At 43.3% G+C, this 24427-nt stretch overlaps 2 protein-coding genes and 1 long non-coding RNA gene across 3 annotated transcripts in view; all 3 read right to left on the bottom strand.

Annotated features, from left to right (window-relative positions):
• Positions 1-6901: 6901 nt before the first annotated feature.
• Positions 6902-24427, bottom strand: part of LOC116612999 — a 59952-nt gene continuing 42426 nt past the window's right edge. Inside the window, exon 8 of the mRNA XM_048722228.1 lies at positions 6902-7663. Within this exon, the coding sequence (XP_048578185.1) occupies positions 7305-7663 (359 nt within the window). The 3' untranslated portion in view covers positions 6902-7304. The remainder of the gene's footprint in view (positions 7664-24427) is intronic.
• Positions 10685-19497, bottom strand: LOC5504157 (tripartite motif-containing protein 45). The gene is made up of 5 exons (XM_048722251.1): positions 19418-19497; positions 17320-17504; positions 15925-16822; positions 11037-11279; positions 10685-10775 (listed from the first exon to the last, which is right to left on the bottom strand). Exons 2-5 carry the CDS (start codon positions 17500-17502, stop codon positions 10723-10725), a joined length of 1377 nt encoding a protein of 458 aa, XP_048578208.1. The 5' UTR covers positions 17503-17504; positions 19418-19497; the 3' UTR covers positions 10685-10722.
• LOC125559939 lies at positions 21748-23506 on the bottom strand. The gene is made up of 2 exons (XR_007306608.1): positions 22672-23506; positions 21748-22524 (listed from the first exon to the last, which is right to left on the bottom strand). It is a non-coding gene; the product is annotated as an uncharacterized LOC125559939 (long non-coding RNA).

The following is a 24427-nucleotide window of genomic DNA, read 5'->3' as shown; positions in this document are numbered from 1 at the left end:
CATTGACGATACCTTGCCGGGCGCGTCCGCCGATCGCGGGGCGGGGGACGACGAGACGACGCCCCTTATCCCGTTCGACCCCGACGATGGGAAGTCGATCCCAATGACGAGCACGTCATCGCGTATGCATGCTGCGAATAGCATGGCTACGCGAAGCGCAACGCAAACCGCCAGAACGGCAAGCGCTGAAACCTCGTTTATCACAGAGGGTGCAGCGACAAGACTCGGTCTCCAGTTCCTCAGGGAGAAATACCCAGACCTTAACGAGAATCTGATACGGTTCCAGTCCGACCAGAGGGGGAAGACGCTAATACGGGTTCGCAACCTCGACAAAGGGGGTTGGTCTAAACCAAGACAGCTGTTCAACGAGGACGGGGGCGTCCGACAAGACGTTGCAAATCTGAGAGGCTTCAAGCTGGCGATGGGGTCCGTGGCAGAGGTAGACGCGGTCATCCAGGAGAACACAGAATGGATCCAAGAGCTATAAGGGGTGGTAGCCACAGACAGGGAGACCATCGACGACCCTAACTCGTCAGAGAGTAGCCGCCAAGAGGCCCGTGAGCGAAACGAGGAGAGGCTGTCCGAGATTGACGAACTAGAACGCGAAAACCGGGAACTCGAGAACCAAAAGCCGCTAAGAGAGCGCATCAAAGCCATCTTCAAAAAGTACGGCTTCACCGTCACCGCTATCGGGTTGGCCGTAGTGACGACGATCGCGGCCATTGTGACGTCGCTTGGCAAGTCGCTCTCCTCCGTGGTCAGAGGGGTCGGTAACGGGCTTAAGGCCATCGGTAAAAAGCTGGGCGAACTTCTACCCGGGCTAGTAGGCAGCATCGCGAACTTCGTGTTTAAGGCTGCAGGGAAAGCGGTGAAATTCCTTGGCGAAAATGCGTGGCTGCTCATTCTAGCCGTAGCCGCGTTCTTGGTTTGTCGAATGCAAAGCAGTAATCGGAACAAGTAATACGCCGCGGCCACCACGAGCACCGACAACCCCACCTTGAGGGCGGTGTGGTCACTTTTCTCGCCCGACAGGGTAGGGGCCGCGCCCTCCGCGTGCACTTTCGCAGGGGTGCTTTGCCGCCGGGGCGGCGCGTGGTCAGTCGCGTGTTGCACGCTAGGATGCCCACTGGTCATGTTATGAGCACTGACTGGCTTTGTCTCGGTGTTGATCGCGTTTGCGCCGAGCTTCATGGAGTCCGTGGCTTTCTGCAGCTTATTGTTGTAGCCCACGACGCTTTGCGTGTTTATCACCAGATCGCTCGGCATCAGCCACACTCCTGGTGCAACCGCAAGACTCAGTCTCACCTTGGCTCCCTGCACGGCTAACTGGTACCTTTGCACGCTTTGAGCGATGTCGTTTTCTATGATCGCGTCTTCGAGCAGCTCCGTGAACTCCGCCTGCGCCTCCATGGCCGGCCCACCGGCCCCTGCGATGGAGGAACGGACGTTTACCTGCGCGCCAAGCACTGTGTAGACGAACGCCTCGACCGAGCGGTCGAGTCTCCCTAGCCCTGCTTTTGTCAGCCCCTCGCCTTTGGAAGGCGCAAACCAGATATATTGCACGCCCCCGTGGTCGTCGTTGCGTATGTCACTCACCTGCTTCCCACTATTGTACGTCCCACCTTCGTCGCTAAACAGATTGAGGTGGCTCGGGTACTCGTCCGCCGCCGTGTCGTAGCCACGGATCACGTACACGTTGCGATACCCCTCCCCCGGGTAGAACACAAACACATCGCCTAGCCCGTGGTTCCGCCCGCCTTTCCATCGGAAGTCCGGCTTACGCGGCAAACCGAACTCTATGCATAGACGCTCGAAAGCGGCCTTCTTGTAGGGGTTACTTTTTTCGTGAACGGGTTGTCGCCAGGCAGGGGGACGCCGAGCTCGTAGAGTATCCTCCGGGTGGTGAAGTAGACGTGAAACCTTAGAAATCCCCTGATGACAGAGGGGAGCGTGGCGAAAGTGGGGTCAGTTAGGGACACCCCACATCCGGCGGTTGCGCACCAGACCGCAAAGTTGAGTTGCTGTGGCCAGTACCCGTAGGAAGGCTCCGATAGCCACCGGCGAGACTCCTTGGCGGACTTGTGCGTGACTACTGTCTCTTTGAATATGTCTTGGACCCTAGTCGTGAACGATTTGTCCTCAGCCACGTGTATCTCCAGCTGCGTGAGTAGTGGGGTGATCTCTGTGGCCGTGCTCTCCACGGGGGTCGCGGGCACGGCGTAGAGCAGCTTCTGCGCGAGGGTCAGAGACCTAGGGAAACCGGGTTTTTGACTTTGTCGGCTATAGCGTGTTTGATATGTTCGGCTATAGAGGCTCCCGCCGCAACTGCCGCCTTCTTCGTCCCCTCCTCCTTCCTTCGGGGGACCTCGTTCAGCATCTGCAAGCCTTCCCAATCCATGCTCAGCCCTATTAAACACGAAGGCGGGCTATGTTCAACACAATGGTGGTCCTACACGCTGTGTTCACCGGAGGTGAACTGACGCTCTTCCTCGAGCAGCCGATAAGGCGCCCGCGCTTTGTGGCGCTCCGGCAGTGCTCGCTGTTTAACAGCTGGTATAATCTCGAGCGGGAGCAGCAGATAACGACTATAGCCTCCCTCCCGCCCATCGCTACTCTGCCAGCCGGGCACCACACGGCTGAGTCCATCGTGGAAACGATCAACACCGCTAAAAGCCAGATTCTGACCGCGAAGCTGGATCCCCTCACCGTTAAGATCGTGCTCGTGTCCACAGGCGTTGTGTTCCTGAACGCCGAGCTTTGCGCACTATTTGGCCTAGAGGCTAAAGACGATCAGATGGGGGAGCGGGGCCTCGCACTGCCCTTGGGCCCCCCCACTTAAGGTGACTTTGCCGAAAATAGAGGCCTTCTACATCTCCTGCGACATCGTAGACCGCTCGCAGTGCCTCGCCTTAGACGAGCCTTCAAACGTTCTCGCTTGCCTAGAAACCCGCGGGAGGCCGCACGAGAAAGTCGCCTATGGGCCCGACACCCCCATTTGTGTCGCAGCGTCTTCCTCTGAATTTGTCTCGAGTATCCGAATATGGGTCAGGGATGACCGCGGTAGACGGGTGGACTTTAAGGGCAGGCCTCTTCGCCTCGTATTAGAGCTAACCTAGGCCCGACATAGCAGGCATTGCGAAAAGCGACGTTAGCAGCGGTGGCACATACCCCCCGCTTCCCAGCGTCTGCCACCCGCAAACGCCTACCGCTCCGCAAGATTTTTCATGTACGCGAAACCTATTTTGCCTACATTAGCTTTTGCCGATTGTTTATGTACGTGAAATCGTTTTGGCCTACATTAGCTTTTGCCGATTGTTTATGTACGTGAAACCGTTTTGGCCTACATTAGCAATCGCCCTGTACGCGAAATCGATTTGGCCTACATTAGCAATCGCCAAAAGCTCATGTACGTGAAATCGATTCGGCCTACATTAGCGGTCGCTGATTGTTTATGTACGTGAAACATTATACGCTTGATATATAGAGACGGGGCTGGGGGGCTCGGAGGGGCGATTCGCGTCTCCCAGGCCTAAGACAGGAGACCGGGCTGGGAGGCTAGGAGGTCCGTAAGGGGCGATCCACGCCTCCCACCAGTTTCTCTGAAACCCCCCGGTCCCCCCCAAATAGCCCTAAAAGTCGTCCAATTTAATCTTTTCACTCATTTACATTTTTGATTTGGCAGCGCGCGAGTGTTTCTTGTTTTCCCGCCTTTTTGAAATCGATCGATGAACTAATCGATATTCACGCGAAAGCAAAAGTTTATTTGTTTTCTTGTTATTTATATTATGTTAAAGGATAGACTTTTTGATATTTAAAGAGGGGGGGGGGTTGATAATAACAAACAAAAATAGGAACAGCAAGAGCAAAATTTTCAGAAAACAAAGCCATTCTGACAAAAAAAAAAACGGTAAAGATTTCAGCCGAATAAACATTCGCGCATGAAGTAATAGCACAACATTTACCTCAAATATATTAGATAGTGGCACGAAAATAGGTTGTTTTATCTCTCAAACAAGCGAAATAATATACATTCCTTTAAACACAACGGTAAGAAGAGGGGGAGGGGGAGGTTGCATGGGATGGCAGAGCTCCAGGAAAATTTCACTGCCCCAAAAAGTGATAGCCGATAATTCTATACCCCTGGAATACTCGTGTAGTTAAAGCAGCATTGGAAAATTTCACTGCCCCAAAAAGCGATAGCCGATAATTCTATACCCCTGGAATACTCGTCTAGTTAAGGCAGCGGTGGAAAATTTCACTGCCTCAAAAAAGCGATAGCCGATAATTCTATACCCCTGGAATACTTGTCTAGTTAAAGCAGCATTGGAAAATTTCACTGCCCCAAAAAGTGATAGCCGATAATTCTATACCCCTGGAATACTCGTCTAGTTTAAGCAGCATCGGAAAATTTCACTGCCCCAAAAAGCGATAGCCGATAATTCTATACCCCTGGAATACTAGTCTAGTTAAAGCAGCATCGGAAAATTTCACTGCCCAAAAAAGCGATAGCCGATAATTCTATACCACTGGAATACTCGTCTAGTTAAAGCAGCATTGGAAAATTTCACTGCACCAAAAAGCGATAACCGAAAATTCTATACCCCTGGAATACTCGTCTAGTTAAAGCAGCATTGGAAAATTTCACTGCCCCAAAAAGCGATAGCCGATAATTCTATACCCCTGGAATACTTGTCTAGTTAAAGCAGTATTGGAAAATTTCACTTCCCCAAAAAGCGATAGCCGATAATTCTATACCCCTGGAATACTTGTCTAGTTGGAAAACTAGCATTGGAAAATTTCACTTCCCCAAAAAGCGATAACCGATAAATCTATACCCCTGGAGTACTCGTCTAGTTAAAGCAGCATTGGAAAATTTCACAGCCCCAAAAAGCGATAACCGATAAATCTATACCCCTGGAATACTCGTCTAGTTAAAGCAGCATTGGAAAATTTCACTGCCCCAAAAAGCGATAACCGATAATTCTATATCCCTGGAATAGTCGTCTAGTTAAAGCAGCATTGGAAAATTTCACTGCCCCAAAAAGCGATAGCGGACAATTCTTTTCCCCTGGAATACTCGACTAGTTAAAGCAGCATTGGAAAATTTCACTGCCCCAAAAAGCGATAACCGATAATTCTATACCCCTGGAATATTCGTCTATAGTTAAAGCAGCATTGCCACCAGCTCAGGACGAAAGAATCTATTAGAATCCGCGCTATTTAACAGACCATCCGCTCTAAATTATCAGTCACCTCCTCAAAGAAACTTCTAATAGGCACACTGCTTTTACAATTTTGTAATATTTTTCGCGTACCATTACAAATGATTGGAGATAGTTACGTAATCTACCGGAAGTAAGCTGGTGGCATTGCCGCTTAACCAGCCTCACAAGTGGTATAATTTTATAGAGAGGCCACTCCACCACAACAACCACCCTCACAAGTGTTATAATTTTATAGAGAGGCCACTCCACCACAACAACAGGGTACAGATATGCTACTTTATTCATCCACGAATTTATATACGCTTACAGAAAACGCGAAAACACCGTTGCATTGCAAGTTTACAAGTGTGTCGTGGGGCGGTCTTTACAATTCAAGCTAGTCATGTTTCAAATATTGCTACTCTTTAAAGTTTTGTTTTGTTGCCCGAACTGATGTCCAATCTACTTTTCCAAGAAATGTCTCATTTGTTTCTCGTTTTTCATCACACGCCAAATCTGGTTTCCTGTTCCGCCTCCTGTCAAGCAAGGCGCGCGAGCTCAGCAATCACATATCGAACACAATAGAAGCGAACAGACCCCCCCCCCCCCCCCCTCATGCTCATCCAATTCAATAATTTTATTTGGCACCTTGTCATCTTTGATTTACGGGTTTTGCCGAATACATTCATATTAAAAAAAGACAGCAGGTATTCAAGTCGTTCTCCTATCCCTGATGTTTTTCATCGTCTTACTTTGTAGCGATGTCATTATAGATCTAATTACAACGCACTTTCCCTTATTTTTGTTGCTTCCCAAAAAAAATGAGCTATTTCTTTTGTCGCGCTCTCCTGGTTCAAACTGAGCAATCGCTTTCAAATCTGTTTTGTTGCGAATGTAAAAAACCCATACATTTATTCGTTCCTTTAATTCAAGCATAAACCAAGCATATTGGGCACGTTTTTCGTTCAGGGGTTTTGTGTCGTCCTGTTTTGATAGCTAGTTTGTGGTTGCTTAGTAATGCACACTAGCAACATAACGACATGGGCGCGCGCACTATGTTTAGCCCGTCATAACAACATAGACATCAGGACATAAAAGAAAAAAACATGTTTTATTTAAACTTATGTCGTTATGTCGAAGATAAGAGTGCGCGCGATTATGTCGTAACGTCGATATGTCGCTAGTGTGCACTGGGCATAAACTTTGTGAACGCAATTCTGTGATTTTAACTTGGGAGAGATATTGTGAACGCTCTTAAATTTCCTTAATGTTCTCAATTTGGTTTTATGTCGAGCGTCTTTCTATTCATAGTTATTAATTTCATTTAACTTGTTGTTCTATATATGTCAGACTCTGTCTTATAAGATTTTTTGGTATTTCTGCGTCGGGTGTGGTTTACCATACCTTAAATATATTTAATTTTGTGTTTTTAAAATTCTTTTTTTCCGCGTCATAAAGAGTCGTGCATCGCTACATTAGGTACGGTCTGAATTTCTTAGAACCCCCAATATTTCAATGCTCTGCATTTTGCTTGAGTTCGCAAAGGGAGTCAACCAGCCTCCACCAGGCACGCATTTGAGCTTCGATATTTATTTACCCCCAGGAGCCATCTTATAAATTCTGATTGCACTTCCTCGCCTTGTACCTTGCTAATATCGGAGTCCCTTCCCCTTCCCCTCTACGCAAAGACACACGGGTTAGGCATCGTTCTTAATTTTTAAAAAAGAAGTAAAAAACACACACACAACTTGTACGTGGTTATCTAGACCAAACAACATATTGTTTCTAACAGCTTATAGGAATAATTATTAAAATTAACAATTTGCATTTGTGTTATAATATTCGGGTATATATACTCGAGATGTACACGTTTTTAAATAAGGTTGGACTAAAGTAAAGTGTGCCGTAACCCTCGCTAGCGGGTTTTTCACAGCATGTGATATTTTGTGATTCACATGCTACCCAAGATGCACCACGGGTCACATCACAAGATGGTGAAGCGTTATTCAAAAATAGATTAATTTCATGACACAGTACCAACTAACAAATATTTACACGTCTTTATGTCTATTGTCACTTTACAGGCGTTCAAAGCTGTATTCAGTCCACCACCTCGTGAAACACCTCCATTTCGTCGGGTGTGAATCTGTATTTGTCAGCAAAGACGTCACACGAGCCATCAGATGTGACGCCCTGGGGACGAGCGTACGTGTGTGACCGCGTATAGGACTCTTCATTACCTCCTGCGTTGTCAGCGATAAACAGGTCACTACAACCACCAAACGACGGAACACCAAACACCGGATCAACACCAAACACCGGACCGTGACGTGTGTCATCACAAATGGCGTATCTATCTGGCGTGCGCCTCAATGGCAACTTTTCAGGGCGGTAGCCATTCTTGTTACACAGCGTCAACAAGAATGACTTGCTGGAGGACTGCCATCCACGGTCACTCACTTTGAAGAAAATCAAACAAAATGCGTTATTTTAAAATGCAAACTAGAATAAAAACAGCAAAAACCGTGCCGAACTCGTATTATTTAAATTCAAGGAAATTGAGTCTTCACCCCTAACCCCGAAGAAACATCTTTCCAAAAGGAACAATTGACTCTTGCTAGATTTATCTATTTTTGTACGAGTAATAAGCACTAATTTATAACACCTTTTATAGGGGCCGAAATACCTAGTGTCAGAAAATGAAAAAAAGGTTTTGAAACAAGCCCCTCCCTCTAATCGAGCAGATTTTGTCAAGACGCCAGGGGCTTATTAGACATTTATTTTTAGACATTTATTTATTAGATGCCGTGTTTGCAAAAAGTTGATCAAAAGGAATAGAAATACAGTCCTACCACATTTTATATAATAACTAGTATCTCCTCTAATGAATGAATGTCAAGCTATTTTACCGTGAAATACATCTAAGGATGGTGATTGAATTGCCGATGGGAAAAAGATACAATTGATCCCTTACCCACAACCCTTCAATGGAGTTTAAAGTTGTATTTTCAGTCAAAACAACGGTAAAAAATAATATTCGAAATTCTATTAATTAACATAAGATAGAAAGCAAAAATAATCAAAATTATTTCCCATTGTATGAATTAATGTTAGGGGCACAAGCCGGGATCCTTTAGACGGAGATGAAGACGAAGGCAAGGCTGGCGTTTTTCAATGCTTTCCAAATGTTTGGCCACAGCAGCAGCATAAGTACAGAATTAGGCTCGCTATATTTATACCCTTGGACCAGACAGATACCCATGTAGTGGTCCCACATGAAAGGAAATATGTAAAACAATCTTGAATGTAAAACAATTCAAGAGGAAACGGAGAAAATTTGGCAAAACGAACCAATCAGACAAAAGCGTGAGGGCGTGGGAAATCACAGAGTTGGTTTCTCGTCCCTGCGTATTTACAGAATAATCTATGAAGTCAAGGTAACTCTAAAATAACACTAATGATTCAGCAACTTTTAAAACTTAACTGCGCATGCTGAAAGAGCGCGTGTCTACAACAGTTTCGCCTAATTGAAATAACGATACAAGTAGAGATGTCTAAACCAAGGAGTGAGGGCGGTGGCATACAATTTAGAAAGAATTTAACTGTTCAAACAAAATTTCCAAAACAAAAAGAAACCGGAGATTTCGCCACGTATAAGAAACTGTACACTCCCTGGATTTAGACGCACCAAAAGGTCATCGATGCGGAGGGTCCACGGGCGTGCTAAAATCTAGACTTAGGAAACCATCAACAAAATCTAAATTATCCTTGAAAGATAAATAAAACTTCAAGATAGTAACATGAAATACTAGACGACAATAACCTATAACCTAAACAATATAACAAACCGTCCTATAACATACCTCCCTTGTCAATCTTGTGTTTGTCCCCAAACACGATAAATTATGAAACGATTATTAGAAAGATTATCGAAAGAAAAATAAACTTGGGTCCTAAGATCTTCCTTCTGCCGGCTTCACCCTGGATACTCAGACATAAAACTGCTTCCGGAAGAATCTGAGTTACAGTATTGCGATGTAGACATAAAACTGCTTTCGGAAGAATCTGAGTTACAGTATTGCGATGTAGACACGAAACTGCTTTTGGAAGAATCTGAGGTTTAGTATTGCGATGTAGACACGAAACTGCTTTCGGAAAAATCTGAATTACAGTATTGCGATGTAGACACGAAACTGCTTTCGGAAGAATCGGAATTACAGTATTGCGATGTAGACACGAAACTGCTTTTGGAAGAATCTGAATTACAGTATTGCGATGTAGACATAAAACTGCTTTCGGAAGAATCTGAGTTTTAGTATTGCGATGTAGACACGAAGCTGCTTTCGGAAGAATCTGAATTACAGTATTGCGATGTAGACACGAAGCTGCTTTCGGAAGAATCTGAATTACAGTATTGCGATGTAGACACGAAGCTGCTTTCGGAAGAATCGGAATTACAGTATTGCGATGTAGACATAAAACTGCTTTTGGAAGAATCTGAATTACAGTATTGCGATGTAGACACGAAACTGCTTTTGGAAGAATCTGAGTTACAGTATTGCGATGTAGACACGAAACTGCTTTCGGAAGAATCTGAATCACAGTATTGCGATGTAGACATAAAACTGCTTTTGGAAGAATCTGAATTACAGTATTGCGATGTAGACATAAAACTGCTTTCGGAAGAATCTGAATTACAGTATTGCGATGTAGACATAAAACTGCTTTTGGAAGAATCTAAATTACAGTATTGCGATGTAGACATAAAACTGCTTTTGGAAGAATCTGAATTACAGTATTGCGATGTAGACATAAAACTGCTTTCGGAAGAATCTGAATTACAGTATTGCGATGTAGACATAAAACTGCTTTCGAAAGAATCTGAATTACAGTATAGCGATGTAGACACGAAGCTGCTTTTGGAAGAATCTGAATTACAGTATTGCGATGTAGACACGAAACTGCTTTCGGAAGAATCTGAATTACAGTATTGCGATGTAGACACGAGACTGCTTTCGGAAGAATCTGAATTACAGTATTGCGATCTAGACACGAAACTGCTTTCGGAAGAATCTGAATTACAGTATTGCGATGTAGACATAAAACTGCTTTCGGAAGCATCTGAGTTACAGTATTGCGATGTAGACACGAAGCTGCTTTCGAAAGAATCTGAATTACAGTATTGCGATGTAGACACGAAACTGCTTTTGGAAGAATCTGAATTACAGTATTGCGATGTAGACACGAAACTGCTTTCGGAAGAATCGGAATTACAGTATTGCGGTGTAGACACGAAACTGCTTTCGGAAGAATCTGAATTACAGTATTGCGATGTAGACACGAAACTGCTTTTGGAAGAATCTGAATTACAGTATTGCGATGTAGACACGAAACTGCTTTCGGAAGCATCTGAATTACAGTATTGCGATGTAACAGGAAATAAATAACAGAAGTAGTAAGAATGTAATTGCGCTAAGATATCCAGAGTTTCTGTTTAATTTCTCGATTTTAGTAACACCTACTTTAAGGGTTGTCCAAGGAAAAATCTTGTAATTATGTAAAAACATTTTCCTGCACCAAACAGCAAAATTAACGAGCTCACCTCATGTAATACCATGGTAGCTGCTAACAAACTATATCTATATTTGTCTATCCAATCCTTTTATCATATGACGTAATACATATTGGGTGGAAGGTGGCTTAGGAAAACGTACTGCAAGTCTTAAGTTTAAAGTTCATGGTAATGAACAAAAAATAGTTTACAAACAATAATTTACAAACATGATCGGACATCTCGACCCTCACCCTTCTCGTATTCATTAGTGTACTCACTTGTCCACGCTACGTCAGAGTAGCCACCAAACACGTATCTTCCTCCAACACTAACGAGTACGATGTTCGGCGCTTTGCCATTGCATTGTTCATGGAAGGTCCTGGCAGCCCAGCCATCTCTCTTTGCTGAGAAACATCTGACCCAGCGACTCTTGGGACTTTGCTGCACGGGCTTCAGGAATCCCAAGAGATCTCGGAGGTACTCTGGACCTTTGCCGCTGAGGATGGCGGACTGCTCAAGACCTACAAACGGAGTTACACCATCACCAGATAAGTAACCAATACTCTTTTTATCAAGAAGGCACAATTCCTTATCCTCATCATGTCTCAAACAAGTAAAGTCAGTGTATATGTGTGTCACCCAAAAGGTTAGTACAAATTGTTGCTGCTGTTGTTGTGTGGTCGTACAAAGTCCTGCCCCAAATCAAGATTCCTAGAGTATTCTGGGCCCAAAGTTCCACCATCAGGATTGGATTTGTGTCAAAAGACACTCTCTGTCAATTACAGAAAGGATCAAAATCCCTTCGCCCAAAATTATATATAAATAGGACAAATTATCGAAGTGTCACAAACGCTGGACTTGATCACCATTAATCTTTCGAATAAACCTAACCCGTAACCACCTTTTGTAGAACTACCATTCAGCAAAAGATCTACAACTGAATTGCACCATCAGGAAATATTATGAATAAAGACTTGTGTATTATGGTATGCTTCTATGTATTCTACTCGTCGCAAAACGCTGGTGCTTAAAAATTGTGAATCTGGTATCCTATGTATTTTTTGCTTTAAAATTATCTCAATTATTTCTAGATAAGAACTGCGGCTTTGATCCCTTCAGTCGCTACTCATAATGTAATAAATGTAAATAATTCGGGGTATACATACAATGAAAACTACATGATTAAAAAAACAAAAATTACTTTACACTACCATGAGGTTGAATTTAGGCATAGAGTTACTGGGGGTAAAAAAAAACAATGCACAAATCAAATCAAAGGTAAAATTAAATTTCTGAAAAGTGATGAGAGGTTTGATAGCAGAGGATTTCAGTTATTTGATCAGGAAAAACAAATGTTTTCGACTGGAGTCCTATTAAAAATCTTGCTAACCTAGAGGAGAGTGTGGAGCTGCTAAATGCGAGCCTGTGGTCGATGTTCAATGAATGTTTTCCGCTCATTAGGGTCAAAAGTCTCATCCAGAGACCCACCTTACATGTCCCCCCTGGTTAAACACCTTTGTAACATCAGGAACAGAATCGCGCATAAAGGAACCCGTGCTGACATTCTGAGGCGCCAAGAGTGTATCAACATTCTCATTCGGAGTAATCAGGTGGAAGCTGTTCATAAGGAACACAAATGCGGTTCAAAAGAATGGTGGGAGACAGCCAATAGAATAACTGGCCGGAAGACACAGGGAACGCGCATCATCATCATCATTGGTGATTTCACCCGACATCATCAACTCACATTTTCAAGCCACCAATACTGATAAGGCATATGTTGTCCCTGTGCGCCTGGAGATACCTGAGGCACCCGAACCCCAACGGTAAGTGAGAGCGATGTAATGAGTTGTTTTCATCACATAGAAACGAACTGCCTCAGGGCCCGATCAATTTCCGTACTGGCTCTGGCGCGACTTTTCTCACCATCTTGCACCTGTTGTCACAAATATCTTTAACTGTTCACTCCAACAACAAACTGTCCCAATGGCTTGGAAGTTAGCGAACATCTCGCCCATCCCTAAGGAATCTCCTCTGACAGAGTGTAGTCAACTCAGACCAATCTCACTGACTAATATCATCATGAGGATTTTCAAGCGTCTTGTCTGCAGAAACGAACTCTGTTCCTACAACCGCCAACCCTCTCCCCCCGATTAATATTGGTTAGAGGCGATTTTTCAGCTCAAAACACAAGCAGTAGCAAGGTGATCATTTGCCCTCCAACATTGAGGAAGGGGAAGGGAAAGTGTCCCATCAGTTTTGTAACAGATTGTCTCAGAAGGGGAACGATTGGAATTTGTCACGGTTATCATCGATTTCTTAAAATGTATTCTCTTTATTCGCATACCCTAATGAAAGTTTTTCACTCTATTAATTATTCGAGCTTGAAGTAAACATGTTGACGTCCCCAGAAAATATTTTTGGGATATCTGTGCGCTATTTGGAATATTTTTTTCAATTAATTTGAATTAAATGAAGGTGCGCTGGGATATTTGCAGACTATAATTTTGTAAAATATAAAATTTATTTGATGTTGCCAAAGAGACTGTCTATATATCGTGCCGACTGTCTCCATTTGCAAAAGCAGCCATCCCTCGGAGTATTTAGCCGGAAAACACCGCTTTTATGGCCAATGTAGGTAATAAATAAAGGCATAGAGAATAAAAAGATCACCGCCTAATAAGTATTTCCCAATTAAACAATAAATAACAAATCGACTAAAGAAAGCGATAAATAGGCGGTTTATCTGTTGTAGAAAACATGAGAGCCTCGTCTCATTTCATTTTCAATGAACATCACAACAAGTGTTTATATATTTAGCATGGCGGTGCAAAAAAGCGGGTGTGGACCGTGTACGGTCTACCATTTTTAGAAAAAACATTATTCCCACTCATGGTAGCCGGATTTCTTCAATCATTCTTCTATTCTATTACCATCACAAAGCTATTTAGGTATATGAAGCTTACAAATGATTTGAAATATATAATAGGGCTTTTTTGAGCGGTCAACCGTGGTAGACCGTTTATATAAAAATAAACTTTATTTTTATCTTAGTAAAACGACGGTCAACCATCTACCATGAGCTCTCTCTCCAAAATGCAAACCCTCATTCAAACAAAACTAGTGTCAATTTATGAGCTTGAATCTCAAGTTGTTACTGTATTATTTTAGAGTTCGAATTTCTTTCGTAAGGCATTTCTTAAACAATTTTAAAATGGTTAACCGTTGGTGTTAATCGTTGAGCCACGTAAGCAAGAACAGAAGACGTAGTCTGTAGCCGTCGATTTTAGCGAATGCTCCACAGAAAAAGCATTGCATACACTTTGCTTGAACTCTTCAAGCATAACTGTGTGTCAAAGTGTCAGATATTTAGCAAAACTATTGTAAAACAGATGAATTTATTGAATTGACCTTCTCCCCGAGACAAGCTTGCGTGACTAAATTTGTAGTGAAAATCTCTCACGTAATAAATTCTTCATAGGCGGTATTTCTTATATGAAGAAACAGATGAGATTTTTCATTGTTTACAATGAAAAATAGTCGTCTCTGAAGCTTCTGTCCATTTTTACGCGCGATTCTGGCACGATAATTGTATGTGTTTGATTTTGACGTTCGCATAGTTGTATTGTCGTTGCGTTATCAACGATAGTGTTTCCTGTTCCAGGACCTGTCAGTCACTTGCTCAGACAATCTTCAACAAAAGTAAGTGGTACACTTCCTATACGAACAACCGCCAACCCTCTCCCCCCGATTAATATTGGTTAGAGGCGATTTTTCAGCTCAAAACACAAGCAGTAGCAAGGTGACCATTTGCTCTCCAACTTTGAGGAAGGGGGAGGGAAAGTGTCCCATTAGTTTTGTAACAGATTGTGGATAATTGGCTTCCTATCGAAAGCAGCGAGTTGTGGTTAATGGGATGGCTACCAGTTTCCTTGGAATCAGTAGAGGAGTCCCCCAAGCAACGGTGCTAGGACCGTTGCTATTCTCTATCATGGTAAATGACATTCAGAACGCTAGCGCCAACTCTCTATTAATCAAATATGCGGATGACATCACAATAAGGACGCCTGTGATATCTGGCTCAGACACGATTGATTCATCGCTGGAGAAAGTTACCAACATCAAGCGCTGGGCGCTGGAGAACCGAATGGAGTTGAACATGAGAAAGACCTTCGAGATGGTAGTAAAAGGTAAAACTAGGTAGCCTATTCAAGAGTCCATAGAGGGTACCTACCTACCGACCGACCGACCGACCGACCGACCGACCGACCGACCGACCGACCGACCGACCGACCGACCGACCGACCGACCGACCGACCGACCGACCGACCGACCGACCGACCGACCGACCGACCGACCGACCGACCGACCGACCGACCGACCGACCGACCGACCGACCGACCGACCGACCGACCGACCGACCGACCGACCGACCGACCGACCGACCGACCGACCGACCGACCGACCGACCGACCGACCGACCGACCGACCGACCGACCGACCGACCGACCGACCGACCGACCGACCGACCGACCGACCGACCGACCGACCGACCGACCGACCGACCGACCGACCGACCGACCGACCGACCGACCGACCGACCGACCGACCGACCGACCGACCGACCGACCGACCGACCGACCGACCGACCGACCGACCGACCGACCGACCGACCGACCGACCGACCGACCGACCTACCTACCTACCTACCTACCTACCTACCTACCTACCTACCTACCTACCTACCTACCTACCTACCTACCTACCTACCTACCTACCTACCTACCTACCTACCTACCTACCTACCTACCTACCTACCTACCTACCTACCTACCTACCTACCTACCTACCTACCTACCTACCTACCTACCTACCTACCTACCTACCTACCTACCTACCTACCTACCTACCTACCTACCTACCTACCTACCTACCTACCTACCTACCTACCTACCTACCTACCTACCTACCTACCTACCTACCTACCTACCTACCTACCTACCTACCTACCTACCTACCTACCTACCTACCTACCTACCTACCTACCTACCTACCTACCTACCTACCTACCTACCTACCTACCTACCTACCTACCTACCTACCTACCTACCTACCTACCTACCTACCTACCTACCTACCTACATAACAGTATTAGAGAATTAGTACCTGTTTGCTCAGATTCACCAACAGAAATCTTCTTTGACAAAGTATCCCAATACTTCTCATCCACTACAAGACGAACTCCAACCTCCGTACAAGGCTGATCCACGGGTTTCTCTGCAAGACTCGATAGCTGGGATAGCACTTCATTCCTGATGGACAAGACATCCACATCATTTGCATCCCTGCACATTCTCTCAGCAAACTCCAAACTGCTACGAGCACTTGCAAGTCTCATGGATAGAGTCTCTCTCTGGGCAGTCAGCTGCTTCTCTTGCTTTTGACAAGCTGACTCGATCTCCCCTCTAAGATCTGATCGCATCTTCTCAAGAGTACCTATCTGCTTATCAATGAACGCATCCAGATCCCTTCTGGTCGCACGTTTATTTTCCTCGAGATGATGTTGAGCCTCTTCTACCAATGCCATCGCCTGTTCAATATCGGTGAGTTTTGATGCAACTTTTTTTGCTCTTCCCAATATTTCGTCTTTCTCTCGAGCGATTACATCACTTGTGAAAAAGTAATCGTGATTTTTATGATCAACGACGGTGCAATCTCGGCAAATCACTTCCTTACAAGATTCGCAAAACAGTTTCAGCTTTTCACCCTTGTGTTTGGTGCAGAAGGAAGCCTTGCTCATTGCAAGTAACTTTCCGCTTTTGATCTCATCAAGACTGAGGATAGTGTGATGTTGCACTGGTTGAAATCTCTTATGAGCCGAGATGCACTGCTCACAGACAAAGTGATCGCACTCGTTACATCTCCCTTGGGCAGGCTCACCACTATCACACGATTCACAAGCTGGTTTCTTCTTGGAGTCTTCAGATGTCAACAAAGGAAGAACAGAGATAATACTGTTGATCATGAAATTCACCTTTAAACTCGGAACATCTGCTGGGGAAATCTAGAACAATAATCAGTAAAACAGAGTTATAACGGAATTTGCATATGGTTTCAGGGGAGGGCATAGGTTCCCCGAGCTAATGTTGTATTTTACGTGTTTTATTCATAGTTACTGTAAATATAGTTGAACTACAATTGCTCAATATTGCCCCAAATGAATTGAAACTTCACAGGGATGTGAATGACAAGTCCAAAAACAGGTAAGAAAAGTTTGAAGGTATTTTATTATAGTTTTTTGTCCCATTTTTTTTTGTAACGCCCATATATTTACAGTAACTATGAAGGAAACATGCAAAATACAACATTAGCTTGGGGATCCTTATCTTTTAATAATTCAATACTCATAAAGTAATTTCTTGTGAGAAGAATTCAATTTCGCTTTTCTCTTTCGAAATGCACTTGTCGTTTGAATCCATTTTTTTGTTACAGCAAAACATTTGTCACACATTTGTGCCAGGGTTCATTAAGTAATGGATGAATTTCTGTATGACAGATTACCTGGAATTCCGCCTTACAGAGGGGGCACACAAGTTTTCCTCTCCCTTCAGAGTGCACTGCCAGCTCTTCCAGGCAGTGCCGACAAAATGAGTGCAAGCAAGGGAGCACTCTAGGATCGTTGAAGTGCTCTATACATATAGAGCACGTCACCTCATCCTCGAGGCGCCTGCTGGCGGATGTCATTTCTAAAAAACAACAAGTAAAGCATAAGCAAATTTATTATTCCTTTTCTACGAGAGGCATAGCAGGCCACCTAAGATTGGGGGGGGGCACGATACAGAAACATTGAGAAAATATTGGGAGCACAGCCACGCCCCTTCTGGTCATTTCCTTTTAATTCTCAAAAATAATGCAGAAATATCTGCATTACAAACACTTTAAAATTTGCATTTCTCATGTGGAGTTTGCAATCCCTAAACATGCACAATAATTCAAGAAATTAGGGATTAATCTTGTGTCTGCTGAATAAACTGTGTTATATATTTGTTTATTTTGTTATAAATTCCGGCGTTATGTTTGGAAGCTTTGCATGATCAAACAAATTGGAAAGGGAAAATGACAACACAAATATGAATATGCAAAGTTGGACATACAGTATATATACTTACTTATTTACTTACTATGAAAAATAACCCAGCTTATCAATGAGATTATTGTTACATTGCCAAATTTTAATTGTGATCACTTTACCTTCAGTTGCTTCCTAAAACTCATGAACGACTCCAAACAACAGATATTTGGACTTAGCTATTGGATGAGCAGTAAAACAGCTAGAAGTTTGAAGATAAGTCAATGGCAATTTGGCCAATTTACCCCTTCCCAGTGACCAATATGGGAATTACACTTTTGAAGGCTAGAGAATCTGTAACACTACTTTAATTTAGCACCCCATCCATCCACCATCAAGCAAACTCAACTATTTTCATAGCTTTCTTGTTTAATTTCTGACTGTTTCGTGAATAGGCGACTTGTGCTAAAAGATCATGTGACTTTTTTGAGTGGCAAACCCAAAAAAATAACAATTTAAAAAAATCAGAAATCACTGTACCTGTCCACCAGAGAACAACGAAAATAAACAATCTTTAATTGAAACTAAACCCTTATTACACCTTATTGGCAACGTCAAAATTTCACGATTTTAAAATGTTGTTATTGGGCGACACTTTATTTTCGCTATTTTCATAAAAAGTCACTTTATTTTTGCAATCTTGCCATTTTGAGACAATAAACTCAAGTAAAGCAAGTGATTTAGAATGTGCTTCATTCGTCAAAACTGTAACAAAGACATGCGTGGGCTAAATTTAGTTCCACAAAAACCTGTAAATACAGTTCAGAATTGTCACAGTCAAGGTGTTTGCAAAAAGCTTATAAAACGACAAATATTTCACCCAAAGGCCATATCATTTTATCATAGCTGTCAATCAAACTTGCACAGAAATCTTGTAAAATCGGGTGAGATACAGTAAATATGTGGAAAAAACCAACGCCAATGCGAGTGAATACAGTGGATTCAGAATGTATGAACATTCACACAAAAATTAATGTTATTAGGTTCAAAATCTTGTGACATCCGCCTAATGCGGGAGAGTTGACAGCTATGCTTTATTTTCGCGAATTTTTAATTTTTTTTTAAATCGAAAATATCACAAATCAGCCGATGGAAATGGATGCTTCTTCACACTTTGGTACTTTGCTAGGATGATAAAATGGCACGTGACAGAGGCTGTTTAAATTGACACAAAAATAAAGTGTTATAAGGTAAACGATTCAGCTAGAGTGAGCATATCTAGCTGTACCGACCTTTGATGTACAGCATTGTAACAACAACAACGAATAAGACAACACATAATAATTCAAATATAGACTGCCAATATACTAAACACAACGTTTGGAACAAAAGGTACATTTAATATAGATTTTTTTACTCGGAAACTTTTCGAGTCTTTCGGAATTTTAGTGGAATCGAATCGAAAGTGATTCATTTCACCTCTCAAGAGTTATCAGCTGAAGACAAATGAATCGATCCACTTTTAGACCCCATACAATAATAAAATAGGTAATATAGCCAAAATAGGGTGGAAATAGGCGATATAAATACCTGTTTCTAGTCGAAATCTTCTCAGACGAATCTCAATTTACAATGGAAGCGTCTGATCAACCCTTCGGGAAAGACTCAAAGGAGTCTAGACCCTAGTCTCCCACGCAGTCACTCAGACCGCCCCCTGTCACGCAAGGCGAGCTCAGCAGTCACATACGGAACCAAACAAAACAGAAGCAAACAGCGGTGTCTCTGATCGCAAAGAATTCTCTCGCCTCAGATAATGTGCAATATTATTCTTTTCCTCCTAGATTCGATTATTGAGCTCAGTAGCCGTTGACGAAGTTGTACAAACAATGCTTCGGGAGGAACATTCAATCAAACTTAGCGTTGTCACAGCACAGGCTTCCCACCTGCGTTAGTGAAGAATTTCTAAGGACAAACGAATTCAACAAGGACAAACCTTTTTTTGTCATGTCTAAACCCCCCCCACCCATCACGAACACACAACAACTTTTTTACTGGGATACCTGTGGTAGCCCTACCCTGGTTCCAAAACCTCGAACGTCTCTATTTAGTGGCTGGCCACTAGACAGAGAGACGTTCCAGGCTCTGGAACCAGGGTATGGTAGCCCAGTCATAAAATGCAACTATTTTTTTCGTCGTCCCGAGAAATCTGCATTGATGATCACTATGATCTTACCGAAGCCTTTTCCTGACGCGAAGTATACAATTCTGTGACGTCATCGCAAATCATTGCATCGGAATTCAGAATTTCACATATACGATTTATGTATTTGTGCAGAATCAAGGCCTAATTGGCGATTTCATTGCTGCAAATTTTCCATAGCTTTACTTTCTATCAAGTTATTGTGGAAAGTCGTGCTCACTTGGATTAATTACGCCACATTTCGTTGTGTTTATTCATTTGCAACACGTGTAGACCCGTAGCGTATAAAGAGGGACATAGAAACAAGCTGACTACTTTATTCAGTTAAAGACAGCTTCAATACCTAATCGGGGGGGGGGGGGGGGGGTGAATCGGTTCGCGGATTGGCGGATTCGGCCCCGAAATGCTCACGGATTACGGATTTTTATTATTATTCTAGCGGATTGGCGGATTTGGGGAGTACGGCAGATCAAGGATCTGTTCACAATTCGGGCGCGGATTTCGGATTTTGACTGCTTCGACGGTCGAATTTCGGATTTTAAATAAATTTCAATCGATGCTATTGTTTTGTGAAACCATGCGGATCTAAACAAATTATGCGGATCCACGGATTTGCTCCAAAAATGTAGCGGATCGGCGGATTTACATACCCCTATTCACCCCCCTAATCTTGACATGATCTGAATATAAAAGAATGAACTAAAGGTATTTAACTAAATTGCTTTATCTATTAAAGTTATCTGAGTGAAAACTAACTTCTGTAGAGGGTTGTCCAACACTGTCTCACATTGGCCATTGGCCATTTCGAAATGGCCATTTGTCAAGCACTAGTGGCAAATGGCCAAATGGTAATATAACACTGTAGCATAGGACTTAAGGGGAGGGATGGTCCTATAGACCCATACTTAGCATATATACTGTCTATTCAGAATTAGAAGAACCAAGGCTTTAGGAATGGGGCTAATACAATCGTGGATATGGTAAGGCTGGTCCACCATACATATAGCAGACAGTCAACACTGCAAGTAGCATGGCCAAGGGATAGGAGTATGTGCCAAATGGTGGATATGATGGGCATAGTGGATATGGTGAAAAGTAAGGGGGAGAGGTGGTCCACCATACATAAAACAGACAATCAACACTGCATGCAAGTACCATGACCAAATCATAGAGCTATGTGGCAAATGGTGGATATGGTGGATATGGTGAAAAGCTAGGTGGAGGGGTGGTCCACCATACATATAGCAGACAGTCAACACTGCAAGTACCATGGCCAAGGAATAGGGCTATGTGGCAAATGGTGGATATGGTGGATTTGGTGAAAAGTAAGGGGGAGGGGTGGTCCATCATACATAGCAGACAGTCAACACTGCAAGTACCATGGCCAAGGCATAGGGCTATGTGGCAAATGGTGGATATGGTGGAAATGGTGGATATGGCAAAAAGCAAGGGGGAGGGGTGGTCCACCATACATATAGCAGACACATAGCACTGCAAGTACCATGACCAAGGCATAGGGCTTTGTGGCAAATGGATGCCCAATGATACCAATCAAAATGCTTCGTTTTGGCAAGTACGGCATCGCCCACTGCTTCCGTCTCGTAGGCCTTCGGCCTACTCGACTGCTGCGCAGACTGCTTTTTATTTTCTTATTATTGAAATAATAATAATGACACAATGTAACATTTGTAAGAAAATTGGACATTTCAAGGGACAGTTATTCCTCATATATAAACTTTTTATTTACCATGAGCATTTTACAGTATTGAGTTAATGCTCGTAGCTAATTATAATTTTAATTTACTACAGCATGCCCAATCAAAAGGCTTCGTTACCAATCAAAAGGCTTCGTTTTGGCAAGTACGGCATCGCCCACTGGTTCCGTCTCGTAGGCCTTCGGCCTACTCGACTGCTGCGCAGACTGCTTTTTATAGTCTCAAATGGAAATGATAATAATGACACAAGGTAACATTTATAAGAAAATTAAACATTTGACAGGGATAAGATATTTCCTTTATATTTACCATGAGGTTATACAGTATTGAGTAAATGTTCTCAGCTAATAATTCTATCTAATGTCTCTAATAGACTTTCTATGTTTAACCACACTGACCACTGCTACAGGTTTTTGGGCTTACATTAGTCATGGCCATGTCCTGATAACAATGGAGCTATACCTTTTATTGCATTTGCACTATTAGTCATAGTCCAATTTTTTGCTTGGAGTGCTAGACACAGTAATCTGTAGGTCTGTAGAATAATGATACATACTTATACTTATATTTTCTAAACTCAACTGGAATAGAGACAGTCATTTTGGAGTCATCTGTTACAGCCAGCAATTGTCAATTAAATATGACACACCAACTTATACCGATCAAAAGTATGGCATCGCCACTGGTTTCATCTTTCCAAAAGACTTGAATTTCTATCCCCCGAGGCAAGGAATTTTTAAGTATCCTAAGTCGCATCCCAGGAACTCCCAACACTCCATTATCTAAAACTAGCAAAAATTAGAGGCCTATTCTAGCAAGGAAGAGAACATGCAAACAAGATGAAAATGTAGCTTAATTATGCTATTTTTGCATATAAAAACTTTCCCCCTAGATCTATTGCCACTGTTTCAACGAGAACTTTATTTTACCTGGTGCTCTTCCGATTTCGTCAACTTCTGATTTTAGAAATTATCCAATTGTTTCAGTAAACTTTCAGGCGTAACTTTCTTCTGGTCGATTTTCTCAGCCTGGTCGTACGACGATTTGGGGACCCGGCGGTCTTTGCAGCCGCTCCCAAAGGTTCTTACCGCTGATTAATTATTCGCGCCGAAGTCTTCAAACCTAGGATTCATCTCCTACGCATACATTCTGGCCTCTGTCACACATAATGTGTTTGGGCTAAGAACCTGCTATGTAGAAGTAGGTGGCCCTGGGATAAATTAAAGCAACATTTAAAAATTTAAAATCTAAATGACTTTTTCACACGAAAAAGCCTCTATAAGGATTTACGTATTTCTTGCTGGTGTATGCAAGTTTCAATGTAAATAAAAATAAAAAAGCCCTTGCCGAAAACATGTTTTTTCGGTTTCCGTCATTTTGGTTATTTCCGCCTTTTTGTTCCCCTTGACCTATCAGTATTTCCCAGTTTATTGTTCCACGCACGAGCACCTATACAGGGACAGGGAAATGCTCGGCGTGTTTTGCCGGCCGAAGGAAGTATCTGAGTAACTGAGTAACCGTAGGAGCTGAGGTGACCAGTTGTTTCCTGGAATATAGTTAGCAATATTAACGAACTTGTTTGACACTTTTTAACCCGAATAAGTCTAATAGAATCGACGGATTTCTCGCTGATAAGCTTATACACCATGAATGTGAAACATACTAGAATACTTGCTAACAAAAAAGTTTTTAAAAAGTATTTGAATACTTAGGACTGGGGCTTTCCGCCATTTAGGTAGTTTCAGCAGTTTGAAGCCCACGAGATCAGTTATACATCACCCTCTACTGCACGCTCATGCAGTGACGCCGATTCCACCCCAAGCTGACCCCAAGATGTCCCTAACTCTAGCAAGCAATATCGCCTCAGTACTAGACAAGACGGCTATGATGCCCGTAGTGAGAGCACGCTTTAGAGCTGCGAACGGACGAGTTCAGGAGGGAAGCGTTCTAATTGATAGCGGCGCAGGAACGACAGTAATCTCAAAGGCCTTCGCCAGAAGACTTGGGCTACAAGGGAAGAGAGAGAAAGTCACCCTTGCAGTCGTTGATGGAGAGAAAATCAACGACCCAGAAAGCCGAAAAGTAGAGTTTTGGATGTCTGGTCTCGACGCCGCGGAGGAATTCAAGATTGAAGCCCACGAGATCAGTTATACAGTGCTCGATGTTCCTCCCATAGATCGCACATGGCTAAGCTCATTCAATCACCTTCGTGGCATCGATTTCACGCACAGAGCCGGTCCAGTTGATCTCATCTTAGGTGTCCACTACAGCCATATCCACGCAGAGGAAGAAACACGCCAAGGAACACCGTTCCAACCAGTAGCCAAGAAGACGAAGCTCGGATGGTATGTCATTGGTTCATAGAATAAGCGAAGAGAGTCCCAGATCTGCTCCGTCAGCTTCGTACAGCCAGTCAACCTGGCTGTACGAACTACCAACTTGTAGTTCTACAAGTTTGAGACACTCGGGGTACAAGCAAATGACTGCGCATGCCCGAAGCAGCCGATGTCGTTTTAGGACAAGCAAGCTCTTAAGCTAATGGAGAGTTCCTGTAGAAAAGAAGACAACCGTTACATTGTTGGGTTACCGTGGAAACAAGATAAAACCCTTCTCCCCGACAACCGTCCACTCGCAGAACAGATGTTAAGGTCACTAGAGACAGGTCTGCTTAAAAACCAAGACAAG

Source organism: Nematostella vectensis, chromosome 14 (genome assembly GCF_932526225.1).
Source record: "Nematostella vectensis chromosome 14, jaNemVect1.1, whole genome shotgun sequence".
Taxonomy (NCBI): Eukaryota; Metazoa; Cnidaria; class Anthozoa; order Actiniaria; family Edwardsiidae; genus Nematostella; species Nematostella vectensis.
Note: the sequence above shows the minus strand (reverse complement) of the source record. Positions and strands in the feature narration are given on the sequence as shown.

Coding starts and splice junctions, on each gene's coding strand:
- LOC5504157 (XM_048722251.1), bottom strand. CDS start 17,502: ATGACATCCGCCAGCAGGCGCCTCGAGGATGAGGTGACGTGCTCTATA. Junction 16,823..17,319: donor TCTGTAAGGCGGAATTCCAG/GTAATCTGTCAT, acceptor TTATTGTTCTAG/ATTTCCCCAGCAGATGTTCC. Junction 11,280..15,924: donor TGGTGAATCTGAGCAAACAG/GTACTAATTCTC, acceptor CTCCGTTTGTAG/GTCTTGAGCAGTCCGCCATC.